A 17,762-nucleotide genomic window follows, 5' to 3' on the forward strand; every position below is an offset into this window, starting at 1 on the left:
ATATATATAATTTGCATATTACATGATTATTTGGTTACATTTGTTCGATCCCATTAAATAAATACATGTAAATGTTGGAACAGTCGACCAGACTAGAGAGAGAGACAGAGAGGCAGATGCAGTCACGCCGCCTGTGTCTACTCTGTCAGAAACCTCAAAGAGAGGGGAACACAATCCCAATGTCACAATGAGATTCATTTTTTAATTTCTCTCTTTCTCTCTTTTTCTCTCCCTCTCAGATGCTTCTTTTTTTTTTTTTGTATTGTTATCTTGTTTACAACAACAAGAAAAAACTAAACCCACGTAGATACATTTGTGAATGGTCCATACAACATAATAATCAGATTCAGATATCTCTAGGTGCACAATAAGCCAAGAGCAGCGGACTTGTACAATTTTATACACTTTCTGATATACACTTTCTACCTTTGAGTCTTTCACCTCATAGTCTTGAAAGTTTGTTTTTGGACATCACCACCGTATTCAAAATTTGCAAACATTTTACTTTAGTTATAAAAATTAAGCTAAGATTTTCTTTGTTTAATTATTAACCACAATCATTTATCAAACAATTAAATTCAGTTATAACCTACACGGCACACACTCAAATGTCTTTTTATAAGCTAAGTAGAGTTTTTTTTTTTGTCCAAGAGGAACTAGATTTGTTCAGTTCGATTAAAAACCCATTTGATCCAAAATATTCTAATTTGAAAACCAAATCACAACTTCGTATGGTTTTAAAAGATTATCCAAGAAGCTGAATCCAAATTTGAAAAAAAAAAAAAAAGAAGATCAAAAACCAAAATTTTTATTTTAAAAAAAAATTAAAGATATATCTAACTGAAATCCGAACTAGAATTAAAACTGTAATCATGATCAAACCATCCACTGTATATTATGGCTTTAGCTTGGATATTACTAACATACACATACACATATATTAAAACTGTAATCATGATCAAACCATCCACTGCTCGATTTTGACATTATTACTAACATACACATATATAACACTCAAATATTTAGGTTTTTCTACTATGTATTTTTCCCCCTTGAACTTACTAAACTTTAAAAATTTTAAAGCACACCTTTTCTTCTTAATAAGGCCAAAAATTCATTGTCTTATAAGCCAAATGGTCTTATCCAAGAAAACATTTATACATAGACTGATAGACAATACGACCAAAACTGTTGTATAATCAAAATAGGTGAACTTGTCGACTTGCCATAGTGTTTCCAGTAGAAAGCAAATGTTAATTTGCCACTTGTGAACATTAAGTCTTATTCTTTAGAATAAGTAGATCCACACATGGGCATGCATGCGAATTGACGTAGAGGATTAAGATCTAAATTCGAACTATTTTTGGAATTTGGGTTTGTCGTTAAGAATGAATATGCACTAACTAAGTAGGCAAGTGTATCTAGTAGGGTTCAATCTATATGACTTTGATCAATAACCACAAACTTTAGTGATGGAAGAATTTTCATATGAATCCAAATTCAGTTTTCGAGTTTTTATGAATCGTCATTGTAAAATGTTTTACAATGTGTATTAGGGAATTAACAAAAAACTATATTCAATCAAGTTCTTTAATAGTTGTGATCGAGTACCACAACAACAACCAAAAGTTAGAAGAGCATAATAAAAAAGAAGAAAATATAACAATACAAGAAATACTAATGATGTACTTCTTATTGGTTTAAGTAAGTACTATCTAAAGTTACAATTTTTTACACTTACCAACAAAACAAACAAGACAAAGAAAGATCTCCTTTATTTAAAAAGAAATTGAAAAAAAAAAACAGAGATAAAAAAACAGAGCAAATTAAACCTTTCTATAAAAACCAAACCTTTTCTCTCATCAACATTTTTCTCCTTAGATCTTAGAAAATGCAAAGTTCAAGCTTTTTCATCACCAAACCGTTTCTCTCTTCTCCCTCTTTTGTGAAGATGCAAGCCTCAACCTTTCTCCCTAAGCCTTGCATCTCTTCTCCCTCTTTTATGAAGATGCAAGCTTCACACTTTGTTGCCAAAACAACTTTCTCTTCTTCCTTCATCACTAAACCTTTGATCTCTTCTTCCTTCATCACTAAACCCTTGTTCCCTTCTTCCTCTCTTCTTCCACTCAAATCTTCCTTTTCACCTTTCCTCCCAATCAAATGTAGCAGAAACGACTGGTTAAAGACGAGAGAAAAGGCACAGCTTCGTACTTTGCAAAAGCAAATCCACAGAGAGGTCTTGAAGAACAACATGGACAAAGCCATACTCATTTATGATAACTGGAAGGCCAAAAGGGTTCCTCTTTATGAAGATGGGAAAACATCACGAGAGATTGTGGGCATGAGTAACGGAGCCTTTGTGACATATGTGTGGGGGAAGTTCTTTGGCAAGCCATCAGAGAGGCAGAAAAAGTTCTTTCACGTAAATGTTCGTATATTTTACAAAATCTAAAAAGATGAACTAAATGATACAATGATTAACACTTTAATTAACAATACCTGTCTATGAACAAAAAAATCAAAACATTTGCATTTCGTCATGGCTGTATAAAGCTTTTATTTTTATTTTTTAATTTCTATTTATAATTCTCACATAAATTACTAAAAAAAACTGAACCAAAAGTCCACATATGAGCTCTCTTTTTAATTAGTTCTTATACTACTATATTTGATCAATAATAAGAAATTATTGACCCAAAAAATATGAGAACAACAAATAAGCATTTCTGATCTACATTTTGGAAAATGTCAAATAATGCCATAACATTAAAATAAAATATATAAAAATAATATTAATCCCAGTATGAGATTAGATATTACAGTATAAGATTATATATTTTACATTATTTGGTAGACTCTTTGTCAATTTATTATGTTATTTATTCTATCAATTACTTTGAAATACAAATTATGATGACAAGTTTCATTGTTATAGTACAAATAACAAAATGACAAATTTGAAGTATATCATAATGATATATAAATCCATATCAAAATCAATTAATTAGATTTAAAAATGTATATTAAAATTACATCCATATTTTGAACTGGAAGTGTTTTACACTCCACTCCATGAACCAATAACTTCTTCTACTTTTTTTTCCACTATATTCTAGAATCTAGAGCAACTAATTAGGTAAAGAAATAAACAATGTGAGACAAATATAATTAATTTTAATGTTAGACACGAACATATTACATGGTAATTACTCCCTATATATATTAATAGAGAAGCATTTTGTTGAAAATGTTGATGTGTCGTCGCCATAATAATTTGGAGATTTAATTACATTTACGCATCTCAAAATAAACATATTTACAAAAACAGGCTTTTTGATTTATTAAATGTGCCATTAAAATATATAAGGAAATATTTCTTTTATTATTATTTACATAAATATGCCATTAGAATATATAAGGTAATTTTTATTTCTATTAGTTTTAAAAACTGAAAGACTTAATCAACTATTAAAACAATAAAATATAGTTAATTATTTAATTATTACTTTCATAACATATTTAATTATAAGTAAATTACATTAACAAACTCTTAAAAACTTATTCATTTATATAAAATTTTGAAATGCAAAACTTATTTTCCGATTTAAAAAAATCTGATGACTATTCAAGTATATTTTTAAAATTAATTATCACAATAATCTTAAAAATAAATAACATTTCGTAAACAATTTTAAATTTATTCACCAATTTAAATTTTTTGAAAAACAAAAAATCTGTTTTCTATTTAAAAAATCCAATGACTATTCAAATGTATTTAAAAATTTATCAAAAAATATCTACCGCAATAACCATTATAATAAGATATTGACTTTTTGATAATTTAATAATAAATGGTGATTCAGCGATCTTAACATGATACTGAATTTTTTGAAAACCTCATACATTCATTTTTCCTATAAATTTTCACCATTACTACACTTTTTATTATTATTATTTACCATTTTAATATATTTTTCTGAAGGTATTTTTAAACTTAGGATTAGTTTAAATTGTTTATTCTAAAAATATTGTCTTATCTATTTAATGGTATATCAATGTAGATAGTAATGTGAAATATAAAATATATGAATTTGTTTGACAAAAAAACAGATTACCATAACTAATAAAATTTTATCAAAACTTTTTCCCCCATGTTTAATTTTTTTTCCATATTTCACGGGTGAAACATATTTTTATACAAAATAATTAAATGCAAACTAGAATAAAACAATACAATATGAGTAAAATTATTATTCTGACATTTTAGATCCCAAATAGTAATTTTATTTATAATAATTTTATTTGAATCGATTTATCCTACACAATTGCACATAGTGCGGATTGTTACCTAGTATATATATAAATAAGATTCCAAATATGAATAAAACACAATCCTGACCTGCACTAGCAAGATACCTCCCATCCAAACTGGACTTACTGCTCCATATCGACCAATTCTTTATGAGCTTGAATCTCTTGGCTCTAAATCCATGACTTTCTATGCTGCTGCTGCCTAAACTTAACTCTCCCATGGTCATGAAAGGACGAATGGTGAATGCCCTATCATTGCTCTTTTGTACCATGTCACACTAGTAGCAAAACTCTTTATACTCTGGGAAACTCCCTCTCCGCATTGGTTATTAAACTCTGCTTCCACTCACGTTGGTATTCAAACCAACCAAATTAACTCACGTTTAACAGACAACATTCTTTACCTCTAGCTCTCGACGCACATATCAAAACTCCTCCAGTAACTTCTTTCGACTTCTACGACATTCCATCTTCTCTGACTTGTTTCACCACAAACTCTTTGTCACCTATACTAATTAATAACATATACCAATACCATCCTTGAGATTCCTAATGCTCCTCCAAAGTCCAGATCGAACAACATCTCTGCCGTTCCCATGAAATGCATTATTAAACTCTGTTTTTCTAATAATTATTCTGTCGGTTTTTTGCTTATAAAACCACCACCACCAATAAGCACACAGACAGAAATAAATACTAGAACATCGACTCAAAAGGGATGTAACTTCTCCAAGAGGATATGCATATCATAGAATATATTAAAATAGATTTGATGTTTCAAGATTTAAAAAGAAAAGACAGACTTGACTGAAACTCATACTCAAATTTTCAAACTATATTTTCTATATTTTGAGGTGGAACATAGTGACCGGTCCAGGCTCCCCAATTAGCACAAATGCTGGTGGATTTGGCAAGATTGAAATATCCGGCTTCGCCACCATCCTGGAAATCAACATGGTTAGGGTAGAACATGCGGGGTCCGGAGCCAATAGAGATACAAAAAGGTTCAGACTTTGCGAGGATAATGCAGAGATCTCCGATGTCTTGAGTGTATACAGCATTTCCTTTGTCATCTAGCCTGAACACCATTAAAACTTTTGTTCTCAATTTCGACATACCTCTACACACGGCCTTCCTGTACAACTTAACCAAGAAAGTCTCACCGGTGGTTCTTGACTCCACCAAGTGTTCGCTTTTGTAGCACGAATCCATAAGCTCCCGCTTGGTCTTTGTCAGCTTGGGAAGGTTTTTGAACCGTAACCTCTGGAACTTGGGATTTTGCTTGTGTGTGTGGAGGAGATCCCATGATGCAATGATATGGCCTCCAGATCCGAGTATGCAAAACTTACCATGCCTCTCCGAAAACATGACACGGGAGGAGTGGAAGCAAGCGTTTGCGATTCTGATGTTGATCCACTCCGAGTTACTTTGAGCGGGTCTGCAAAAGCTTAGCTGAGGTCCCAAGAACTTGACAGCCACAACACAGTCCTCATCCTCGGGAGAAGATGAGGACATTGACACATTGGTGACGATCTGAGTTTGGCAATGAGGCAGAGTTACAAGAGGAGGCAGTGGAATGTGTTTTGGTTCTGTATACGATGCATGTGGGTTTAGATCGTCTTGGAGACGCAGTATTCCATCTTCCTTCAATGTAGCTATCCAGCCATGGGATGACCCGATCGTTACCATTGGATTCTTCACCAACTCCATTGGCACCTTCTTTTCCAAAAAAGTGCAACTAGTTTCATTAGCATTGGCAATGACGAGTTTTCCTAGATCCGCTCTGTCTACACAAGGAATAGCGTCGGTGATATTACAAGCAGGGGTTTGCAGCGACGTTGGTGAGAAGCCACTGGAGGATCTCACCAGTACAGGTCTTTTCCTCCGGAAGCATAGTAGCTTTGAGGGCTGGTTGAGAAGGAGAAACATGATTAAGAATATAAGTTGTTCTTACCGAGAGAAAGGCTGCGAGAGAAAATAAAAAATAAAAACCTAGTTTGGTGTCTTGGTGAGATGTTCACATAAAACAGAGGAACTGGCTTGCCCACCAAGTTTTCTCATTTCCAATGTAATTATGGTGTAGTTTTATTTTATTTTGTACACCTTTTATTAATTATACATTGTCTTTTTATTTATTTACTTATGTAGATATGAAAATGAAAGAGATTGCCTTGAAAAAAACTCTGTAAATATAAATTGGAAATACAAAATTGGAAATTCTGATTATAATATTTGTAGAGTAAGTGAAAATTTCTTTTGCAAAATTTCTCATTTCATCTTTTCTTTTCTCCATCCTCATGGAGCCAAGATCCAACCAAAATTTCAATTACCTAACAATTTTTTTGATTTCGACATCCAACCAAGATCCGAAACAATCTTCATTCGATTTCATTTCAGTTACGGTAAAACCCCCTCCACTAACCTATCTATATCTATATATACATTTTTGAAATACATTTTGGGTTCTACCCTTTTATTTGTACTTATTTACAAAGTTAATACCTAAAAAATTTCCAAAAATAGTATTATTTCAGATTTTGGTTCCTAAATATTTTACATTCCACTTCAACTAAAAAATGACGGCAAAATCAGTATGAAAACAGAAACTATGATATATTTAACCACACATTTTCTATTATGTTTTGAAGATATTCTATCTCTTAATCATTTGCAAACAAAGAAAACAATAATTTGATTTTCATTTTGTTTTCCAAAACTTGTTAGCTTTGATTCTAACGTAAAAAAAAACTTCAATTCACGTTTATTTAAATATTATAATAAATCTATATATATTTAATAAATTTTTAAAATATTACGAATATGTAAAATTAAAAAGTTTAAAATACTATATACTACGGTTATATTGTAAATGAGTTATAAAAAGAACATGTTAGAATTTATAAAATATCATTAAATTCATACTAACACGGGTAAAATCCTTATTTTATTATTTTTCAACATTATTAATATTAGAATATTTGACATATAAATTAAGTTGATTTAACTAATATTGTGTAAAATAATTAAATCATTAAGAAAATGTGACTTATTATGTATTTAAATCCCTTATTTTTTGTTATAATAATTAAAAATCAAAATAGAATCTCAAACACTAAACAAAACAAACAAATGGTCATGAAGTATATTACGGGTTAAAAAATTATATAAAAATTTAACCGCACAAACGGCAGGATTAGTTATTCCTCTATTTGCAAAATATCTAATATTTAAATAACAAATACAATATAAAATATAAATAATAACAAAAGTTATATGCACGCGGTGTACTGCGAGTTAAAATATAGTATATTATATATAAATTTTTAAAGTACATTTTGGGTTCTACCCTTTTATTTGTACTTATTTAAAAAGTTATTTACAAAGTTAATCCCTGAAAATTTTCTAAAAATAGTATTACTTCAGTTTCCTAAATATTTTACATTTCTTTTCCACTAAAAAAATTACAGCAAAATCAATATGCAAACAGAAACTATAATATATTTAACCACACTTCTACTGTGTTTTGAAGATATTCAATCTATGAATCATATGCAAACAAAGAAAACAACTATTTGATTCATGTTTTGTTTTCAAATATCTGTGAGTTTTGAATCTTAACGTAAGAAGAACTTCAATTCACATTTATTTTAATATTATAATTAATATATATATAAACTTAAGAAAATTTTAAAATATTATGAATATGTAAAATTAAAAAATTTAAAATACTATATAATATGGTTATATAGTAGATGAGTTATAAAGAGGAGATGTTAGAATTAATAAAATATCATTACATTTGTGCTAACACGGCTTCAATCCTCATTTAATATTTTTTAACACTATTAATATTAGAATATTTGATATATAAAATCAAGTTGATTTAACTAAGTTTGTGTAAATCATTATAAACAATGTGAGTTAATCATAGCGTATAAATGACTTATTATGTATTTAGATCCCTTATTTTTTTGTTATAATAATTAAAAATCAAAATAAAATCTCAAACACTGAACAAAACAAACTAAAATATAACAAACAAATGATCATGAAGTATATTGCGGGTTAAAAAATTAACATAAACATTTTTAGCTGTACAAACAGCCAAAAAATTTAGTTATTCCCCTATTTACAAAACATCCAATATTTAACGAACATATAAATAATAATAAAATTTAAAACAACACATAAATCTAAATATCATATGAAGTTTGGTTTTTAAAATTAGTAATTAACATTCCTCTCAGTGTTTAATATATATATATATATATATATATATATATATAGTATATGCGAGAGTTAAAATACTATTTTGTATGAAGCTTGTGTGTTGTGTAATGTGCTTAAAAAGTTATTTTGGTAATTTTTGTAAACCTCATTAGATCTTAGATTGAAGACAACAATCTAATGAATTTGTGTATTATACCTGACGAGCTAATGACTATAGATTTGTGAACTTGTAAGTTTCTTTTGTATTCTTAAGCTGTCAGTGTGCGTGTCCTTTAATTAGCTGTTGTTTAGTGCAAGTCACTCTAATTGAGTACTTTTCTGATAAATGGCAAAAATGATTAGGAACTACATGCCGCCAACAAAGAAAAACATCAAATAAACTGTGATTCGTATGTACATGTTACAAAGAAAAATTGTTCGTGTTACAAAAGCACTATCAGGGTTTTGATTACACTTTGCTGCCATCTCTCGTTGTTAGCTTCATGTGATGTGAATGAAAGATTCAAAGAGAGATCGAGTAGCTAGTATGCGAAGGTTATAACCCCATACCGTTGAGAAGATCCATCATGAGGCTTTTAGAGCATAGTATGGCAGAGAAGATGGTTGCGGGAGAGATGAAAGAATGAGACTCAGTGATTGCTTGGGACACTAGGGGTTGACACGTTTCAAGGATTGTCCCACGGTTCAAGCATCGCATTGTGCCATTGTCACAAACTGATTCCTAGTGAGCCAGTTCATCAGTCGGTCCTAACACATGTCCACCTGTTGTGGTTGCTAATTGCTATTTCAACCTCATCAGAGCTCGAAACCTTGCCAGCCAAGTAAAGAGAGAGACGGAGAGAAAAGCCCTTTAAAGAAAGAAATTCTTAGATTGGCTGGTTGCTACAAACGAGGGAATCCATCCAACCTAAACCTAACAATATAGATTAATAATCTTATTAAAGCATTCTACACTTGTCAACAATTTCTACAACTCTCTTAAACATCTTACTATATATATACCGGTTGGTTTTTCAAAGTTAGCAAATTAAATTTAAAATTTGATTAAACCACGACTTGAATGAATATTTACAGCCTGACTTCTTGTTGTTAAACTATCAACTGAATTGGCCTCTCTGTTTAAATTAGATGATCTCCTTACATTCTCATAACTCCAAAAATTGACCATAAGGAGTGGCTTTCTTACTTAACACTCTGTTTGTTAACTTTTGTCACTTTAACTATCGTAGCTGTGTAATCCGTGTCCTCAAACTGCATTCCGTTACCGCATATTTTAAAGATAAATCCCCAAATGTCTAGTTATAGACATTAAAATCAAGATATCGTACCTGCAGAGGTGAGATTGTGTTTAGGAGGTCCCGGCACACGTCCAGCATCCCTTCCTCCTTGACATTTGCACTACCAAGTTCTGCTGCCAAGCTGCTTATCTTCCCAACCTGAGAAAATGGGATTCACTTTTTAGTATATAAATATAAACAACTTATCGACGCAAATCCTCTTCTCACAAATCCTTAGTGCTGACAAAATTTATGGAACAAAGTACTCTTAGACCAGATATTAAGAAGACACTAATCATAATCAGAGAATAATGCGTAAGCGGAGATAGTGGATTATCCATTTGACTGCGAGAGGAGATGAGAGCAGTTAAAAAAGAAGGGATGTGCTCTGTCAACTCAGTACATTGCTTACTGTCTACTTGTTAACAATTCCGTGTAGGTGATAAAAATTGCAGAAACATATTATTGAGTACAGCATTAAAAAAGACTAAACACAACGAGAGAAAAGATTGGGTCACCTTTGGCAGCAACAAGCACATGGACGATGCCATTGCCTGCACAACATCAACTGCTGAGCAAATGGCATCCTTAACACTGTGTACGTTTACCTGCATATGGTATCATCATCAGCAAGCATAACATATGCTTTCCCAATACAGCACCATAGGAAATACGTTTGAGTAAGAGCCAAACCATTTTTCCCCGCAATCAACAGGTAGACAGAGCGTGCTGCCTTTCAACGCTTCAGCAGCTCCTACCAAAGAACCCATATAATCCCGGTCCATAACCAACCACTCTTCCAGATGTCCCATCTATATCTATATATATGCATGAAAAAAAATATTAACTTTCTTACTAAAGTAAGATTAAATCGAACAAGGTCCCGAAGCTATAAGAAGCAGAACATAAAAAGGAACCTAAAAGGGATTATCACTCATATAAAAGTGCTACTCAAAGAGCACAGGGGGCTAAGGCGTTCAAGATATATATATATATATATATATATACAAATTTACCTGCCTATTTGAGAATAGATATCAGTTTCAAGTTCTGCTTCAGGTGTCAATTTTTTTCGTTCTGACAGAATCATACAGCTTAGAGATTCTTATCCATGAATTGTACAATCTTTTCTGCAATGAAAACAAGGGTTCATCAGAGTTTGTGGCCTCTCACTGAAAACTAACCACTTAAAACTTAGCCACTTGGACATAGTTGGCATAGACAAGCAGCCTGTACAACATAACAGATGGATTTTTTTTTTTTTTTTTTTAAAAAAAGAAAACTCAAGAGAGACGTGCCTACGAGTTTGTTATCATTGAAACTAACTGATTTTCTAAAACCATTAGCTATTATCACATTCAAAGTGACCAAATGTTAAAATCCAAAATAGATTGGAAACACAGAATGTGCTAGTAATCAAGGTTCTATAGCATTCAGGACGAAAATGATTGACTAACCGAGATAACAGCATTTGCTCGTGGATTAGCAAATCGCCACTGTAGCAACCTATTGTTGATGTAATAGCTTTAACAAGTGAGCATCAGCAACCCCATTATCTCTGATCTTGTCTATAACATCCAAAACAAAAATTCAGAACCAAAGGTGTGGTTTTAGTCAGGGGGATTCTCAATCTTAGTGGGCTCATCCTGCCTGAAGGACTAATCCCTCTGGGAGGAACCACGCCTCTCGAAGGGCTTATTTCCTCTAGCAATGCTGGTTCCTCTCGAGGAAGCTGGCTGCAATCATACCAAACTTGCTAGGTCGAATCTGCTCACTCTTTGGAAACAATTGGCTTCCTTTTGGGGATTAACACATGACCATCCACCGATACCTTCCTCAGTCCATTAGATTTTGAAACCGGTGAGCCAGGAGGCTCTAACTGATGCTGCAACCGATTACTAGCCAATTGCGAAACTCTCACCTTAACCACATTGCCACGAGCTGGTAACATTCTCCCTCTTCCATTAGAGCTTCCAAAAGAAAGACTCTCTAGTTCAACACTCAATGAATCTCTCGTTATCCGCGGTATATTATTATTCAGCATGGAATTCTGAAGAGCTCTAGCTACACCATTGCCAGATCCGTTCAGTTTCTTCCTAGTATCTGTAAAGTCTACGCTTCTACTCAAACAACTAGGCCGTTGTAGAGACCTAGGCCACTGCTCAGAGAGCTTCGTCTTCTCTTGCTGAGCTCCACAACTCCTAGATGTTGTTGCAGTCGGAATCGTCTTCTTCTTCTTCTTCTTCTCTACTGTTCCTCTTCCGGCCGATGAGTTTAGATTCGATCTAAACTCAATCCGCCTGAAACGACGCAAACAAGCTTCTCCCAGAAGTCAACAACATTCTCTGCGCTGTGAAGAAACCTCTCCACCACTACCACTACCACTACCTCGTCGATCCAACGAGTCACGACGTGGTGTTGATCTCGGACGATTTATAATAACCGAATGAGTCGCCGGTCGAGTAACAATCGGCGATTGACATCTCTTCGCCGCGGAGGACGGTGACGACGATTGGTGGAAACCCGACGACGACGAAAAAGAGGAAGCGCCGTTTAAGGTATCGCGACGCTACATCTCGTGATGCGGTGCTTCCGATGGAAGCGGCGTTGAACGAAGCCAAAATTGCAGCTGTCATCTCCGACATTGAGAAATCAACATTGCGAATGTGAGCAATGAGGAGAGATTTGTATAGTGGATGATTTCTCCAACGGCGAAATTAGGGCTTGACATTAATTGAAACGTGAGTCAGTTTTGCACTGTAAAGTATAAATCTCCGGCGAGAGAATAGAGTGTGGGGATGGTGGAGAGAACCTCCTCTATTATATTAGACTGTTCTACATTTGTTCACTTTTAGAATAATTTGTCTTTTGTGACGTTCCGGATAGCACTTGCGTATTATTTTAAGAATCTGGTTGGTTTATACGATTAAAGTTCTTGTTTCAATTTTCAACAAAGGGAGCATATATACTATTAAGTTTTTTTTATTTATGGACATTTTGGTATCAGACCCGGTTCAACGCCTCCTTTTCAGATCCGGTCTAATGGCTGAGTCCTGATCCTCCAATGGTGGCTATGGGAATGGGACGTTAAGATATGGATCACAAAGATCAGTCGCCTGGTTTATCTAATGAGACTAGTCGTCGTTATGTGGATGTAGAGAAATTAAAGAAACATTCAATAATGAATGATAACCAGCCAAAGGAAGACGATGCATAAGTTCTCTTTTTTTTATGCATGTGTTCGAAAAAGATGGATTTACACTCAACATTCATAATTCCATCATGACATGCATATCAGTTTTTTTTTTTTTATATTTAAACATCTGCTTTGATTTAATTTGCTTGTAAGAGGTTACAGTCTAAGGCTGATACAATGAAGCTTGGAACATAGAAATGGAAAATGATAAGTAGTATTATGTGGAATTGGTGTTTTCGCCAACAAATCTGCAGGTTGATTTGATTTCCTTGATGTCCACTTGAATAATACCTCTCTGAATTTTCCTTTCCAATGTATTATGTCTCGAAGCCAGTTGTACACTCCAAAGTTGAGTTTGGTACCTTCCAGAAGAGCTATTATATCCTGGTTATCTCCTTCATAAATGATTCCTTGATATCCTCTTGACCAGGCGTTCTGCATTGCAAGGAGCAGTGCTTGTAGTTCACTCTCAAGTGCCGATGTCATTGTTGATCCATGTGATTGTCCTGCTCCCATATATATATATACACCTTCATGATCTCGATATATCCAGCCAGCTTTTGTTTGGTGATTATGTGATGAAAACGAACCATCATATAGTTGCACTTAATCCAGTCAGCAGGGGGTTTGCTCCATCTCTCTGTAGAAAAATCTTGAGTACTTGTATGTCTAGCTAGGGCTGTAGTTCATCTTTAAACTCCGAATGTATTCTTGCCCTGTTTCCCATTCTGAAACATCATTCCTCGCCATCTTCAGGGACAAATACCATGTCAAGTGTTTTTGTTGGAACACTAGATGGTTTCTACTCTTCCATAGTCGCCATAGGATCCAAATGGCAACTTGCATATCAGTTTAATAGTCAAAACTGTTAACACCAACTAGAAAATAATATATATATATATATCTGTCAGATTAATTATTATATTTTCAAACATTTTCAATTACAATTAAGTATTCAAACCTTTTCAACTACAAGGCATAACCACACACCGTCCGATTGATACGATTTGGTGTATCAACACAATCGGTTTTAGAGAAGAATGATTCGGTTGGTCACTTGGTCTAGTGTTTCACTGTAAAAAGAAGGCTACTGACGTGGACTTTGAGTGGGTAGTTTGAAGAGAACTAGAGAAGCTGCTGATGGAATGGGAAGGTCTGCAGTTACAATCTGAAAGTTGCAGTCTGAGAGTATAAATAAGAGAGATGAGTATCGAGAGAGATTATGTTGAATCTGTGTTTGTAATTCTCAAGAGTCTTTTATATACACTCACCAAACGCTTTTTCGTTTCTTCTTTCTATGCCTTTGTATCTTCGTCCTCTGCCTTTGATTTTCGTTTTCCGTTTCTAGAACGTTTACGGGATGCTCCAGAACCTTCCAGCTTCCATTTGAGGTCTGCATTATTAGCAAGCAGAGATTTGTTGACAATGAAAAGTTCCTGAGACTGGCCACAGTAGCATACACATTAATAGCCTCACTTCTCGGTTCAGAAACCGCTCTTCTCTCAACCACACCGGTTTGCCCACAAGAGGATTCTGCAACCGCTTTCTCTCTCAAACTTAGTAGCACAGCCTCCTTGTCAATAATCTCTCCATTCTCTCCCGTTGAATCCTACAGAGGTTTATTAAAAATGTTGTGAAACAATGCTCATGAGTCAAGATAACAAAGAGCTTTTCAATGTTTAGTGTTATTAATATACCTCTGATCTATAACACAAATGAAACACATGTGAGTGAGAGCCATTAAGCCTAACAACAACAAAAAGAAGATTCACACACCCAACTACAATGCAGGACAAGACATAACCCCATGAAAGATTCAGGAAAAGCTACCTCCGCTTAAAGCTTGAGTTAGGATTATCTGGAAAAGATCGATTCTGACATATGGAGGAATCTTCATGTTGAGAGATTCCATAACCCCTGCAACCACCTGCACACCAGAATATTGAAGGAAAACAATCTATAAGACTCCATTTGGTCGCAGTGCTGAAAGTAATCTGTTAAACAACAAGAGGTGAAGTCTAACCTTATCAACAAGACCATGAATCACTACATCTGCTTTCTTGTCCTTCGGGGTTTTCTGCGAGGACGAATCTAATCAGTCAACAATTCAGCATGAAAAAGTTCACAGACCAGAAAAACATATTCTTCCATATACATTCCAAAGCAAATGTCAAGGCTTATAGTAAACAGCGAGATATGTCCAGCGAACCCATAAAAAAACTCGTGTAGATAACAATTACCTGAAGATTAACTATCACGATCTTGCCTCCACCTCTAAGACACTTGAGAGGCAAATTGCAAGCAGGAGTTATCTGCAAACTGCATAAGGCTCATAAAACAATCGAATTACAAGATACTCCAGGGAAGGGAGGTGCTTGGCTAAATGATCAAAGTGTTAAGGAAACAAACATGAGAGTTCTTATGTGTCATTGATTACCTGGTACCCAAACAGAGTACAAGATCAGCCATTTTGCAGTGCTTCTCTGCAGGATCAATTTCTTTTGGAGGCAAAGCATCCTGCAGTATAACAGTCACACAAAGATTCATTTTTGCGTTTCTTAAAGTAAAACCGGTGGACTCTGATTAAAAGGCAACGCTTTCGTGTTACCTCCCAGTCCAAGACCGAATCTTTAAGTTTAGCTCCACATTTTTGAACAGAACACCTTCTTGATGTCTCTTTCAATCCAATAGTTTCCACCTCGAAATCACGTAGGTACCTTCCAAATTTCAAGAAAAGTTGTTAATAATTATGGTCCAATGACCATAGGGATAGATAATGACAGCTCTCATAACATATATTTCTGCCTTACTCAGCTCCACATGATGGACACATCTCCATAAAAGAGTCTCCATGCAGTTCAGAAAGCTTCTCTCTTGGTATTCCAGATCGAAGATGTAAGCCATCCACATTCTGATCATTTACAAAGCAGCATATAATTGAATATATTAGAGATGTAACCATGGAGACAAAGATCCTCTCAGTGATCAAGAACGGTCATCAAATAGTAGTAATTCTGTAGGGAGAAAGAGGATTACCTGACTGATGACAAATTTCAAAATGCCAGCTCTTTCTAACTCAACCAAAGCCATGTGAGTCATGCTCGGCATTGCACGATGAAATGGCAAAGATGCTTTAGGTAAATCTTTACCCTCGCGCTGAAAACAATAAACACGGCTCACAAATGTTAACTTGCAGGAGAGGATGCTTTATGAAAAGTTAGGTGATGATGGCAAACCAAATATCGAAAATCAGAATATGGAATATACAGGCCAATCAACGACAGAACTAGTAGAGTAAGATGGTCAAAGAAAAGAGGAGTAAAAAGACTTGGCTCAGACCTGTAACGTCCAAATTCCTTTAGGGCCTCGGAAATCAGGAATACCACAAGAAGTTGAAATGCCAGCACCTGTGAAGACTACTAGATGCTTACTCTGCAAAACATAATAAAACCATCCTTCTTCAAGATACTTACATAAGAACAAAGAAACGAAAACAAAAAAATATGCAAAAGCATCAAGAAGAATATGAAAACAGGACACAGATCCAAAACCTTTTGAATCATCTTAGCAAGTTCTTCGATCTGCATTTTCCCAAAAACCAAAATCAGACAAACATCAGAGTTAGCACAGTGGTGAAATAGACAATAAACACGCCAAGATTCTAGCAACCAAATCCCTTAATCAGACCTCATTTGCCAAACATTTGGCTTGTTAGATTTTACACACAAATCCAGAGACAAAGGCTTTTGCATAATCAGTAAATAAAAACCATTCACATTGTCTTTTTTTTTTAAAGAGCCCCACAAGAAGTGAAGAGACCAAGCTCATCTTAAGATGCTTGATATAGCCCAATTCCAATTCTTCCAGTTAACACAACACAATGCAAGTCACAAAAACAAGTACGGTAAAACCTAAAATATAAGAATCATTAAGTAATACTTCAACTCTTCAATAACCATCACAACCCATCTAACAAGACAAGATGATAAAGCGTTAAAGGGCTTAATATGAACATGCGATCCAAAATCAAACACTAGGACAGAACACACGAAGGATCAAATCAACTGTAAGAAATCTAAACTGCTAAGCGATCAATCCAGAGACAACAATCAACGAAACGTGAAATTACATAAGATTATGGAGTAAACCCACAAAAACCCAGAGAGGAAACAAAATAGAGAAACCTAAGAAGAAAAACAGACCTTGCATTGTAGAACATGACAAGGGTCGAAGAACTCGGCCATACCGACTTGACCAACATCTTCAATGAAGGACAGTTTCTGTGCGTAACCTAAAGACATTAGATTTTGTCTTCTCCTTTGGCCAAGAACAACCTTCTTCTCGATGTATATTAAAAAAAAAGCACAGGGGGATCTCTCTCTTTCTTATAGACTTGGGAAGTGACTTCTTCTATTATTTCGTTCTTTTTAATTGAAGACAAAAAAAAATTTCGTTTTTTTAATTATTTTTTAATTATAAATCTGGAATTACAATTTTAAAACAATTTTCAGAAATAGCTTTTTAAGAATTGAAAAAACTTAAGATTTTAATTTTTTTACTAAATTATTATAAACCCTTAATAAAGAAGTTATAAATAAAATAAAATTAAAAAACAGTTAAAAGAAAATTTATTTGGATTTAAAATTTGTTTTTTATTGTATTTTTAAAAAATTTATATATCTTCGCTAAACACAATATTTGATCTAAGAAAAATAAATAAATACATTAACCCTAAAACAGCATAGCTA

General features: G+C 33.8%; 3 protein-coding genes across 12 annotated transcripts; all 3 read right to left on the reverse strand.

Annotated features, from left to right (window-relative positions):
* Positions 1-5,028: 5,028 nt before the first annotated feature.
* On the reverse strand, positions 5,029-6,282 carry LOC104732407 (uncharacterized). The gene has a single exon (XM_010451955.3). It carries the CDS (start codon positions 6,238-6,240, stop codon positions 5,140-5,142), a length of 1,101 nt encoding a protein of 366 aa, XP_010450257.1. The 5' UTR covers positions 6,241-6,282; the 3' UTR covers positions 5,029-5,139.
* A 2,609-nt stretch (positions 6,283-8,891) lies between these two features.
* Positions 8,892-12,755, reverse strand: LOC104732418 (QWRF motif-containing protein 9-like). 5 transcript variants are annotated; one of them, XR_758815.3, is made up of 6 exons: positions 11,276-12,755; positions 10,835-10,948; positions 10,512-10,636; positions 10,337-10,426; positions 9,870-9,977; positions 8,892-9,454 (listed from the first exon to the last, which is right to left on the reverse strand). XR_758815.3 is itself a non-coding variant. In XM_087489230.1 (6 exons), the coding sequence occupies exons 3-6, from the start codon at positions 10,512-10,514 to the stop codon at positions 9,279-9,281; spliced, it is 273 nt and encodes a 90-aa protein (XP_087345356.1). In that variant the 5' UTR covers positions 10,515-10,636; positions 10,835-10,948; positions 11,276-12,755; the 3' UTR covers positions 8,892-9,278. The 5 variants fall into 5 exon arrangements, 4 of the variants coding, with proteins under 4 accessions (XP_087345356.1, XP_087345354.1, XP_087345364.1 ...); XM_087489230.1 differs by having other exon boundaries at positions 8,892-9,350; XM_087489228.1 differs by having other exon boundaries at positions 8,892-9,389.
* A 1,138-nt stretch (positions 12,756-13,893) lies between these two features.
* On the reverse strand, positions 13,894-17,404 carry LOC104732431 (NAD-dependent protein deacetylase SRT1). 6 transcript variants are annotated; one of them, XR_015582622.1, is made up of 14 exons: positions 17,217-17,404; positions 16,566-16,595; positions 16,354-16,446; positions 16,051-16,170; positions 15,825-15,925; positions 15,623-15,731; positions 15,452-15,531; positions 15,255-15,333; positions 15,038-15,091; positions 14,845-14,941; positions 14,712-14,760; positions 14,491-14,623; positions 14,286-14,407; positions 13,894-14,182 (listed from the first exon to the last, which is right to left on the reverse strand). XR_015582622.1 is itself a non-coding variant. In XM_087489214.1 (12 exons), the coding sequence occupies exons 1-12, from the start codon at positions 17,313-17,315 to the stop codon at positions 14,572-14,574; spliced, it is 963 nt and encodes a 320-aa protein (XP_087345340.1). In that variant the 5' UTR covers positions 17,316-17,404; the 3' UTR covers positions 14,343-14,571. The 6 variants fall into 6 exon arrangements, 2 of the variants coding, with proteins under 2 accessions (XP_087345340.1, XP_087345342.1); XR_015582619.1 differs by having other exon boundaries at positions 13,894-14,196; XR_015582626.1 differs by lacking the exon at positions 14,712-14,760.
* Positions 17,405-17,762: the final 358 nt, after the last annotated feature.

The sequence above is a fragment of the Camelina sativa genome, chromosome 2 (assembly GCF_030686135.1).
Source record: "Camelina sativa cultivar CO46 ecotype springtype chromosome 2, ASM3068613v1".
NCBI classification, from domain to species: domain Eukaryota; kingdom Viridiplantae; phylum Streptophyta; class Magnoliopsida; order Brassicales; family Brassicaceae; genus Camelina; species Camelina sativa.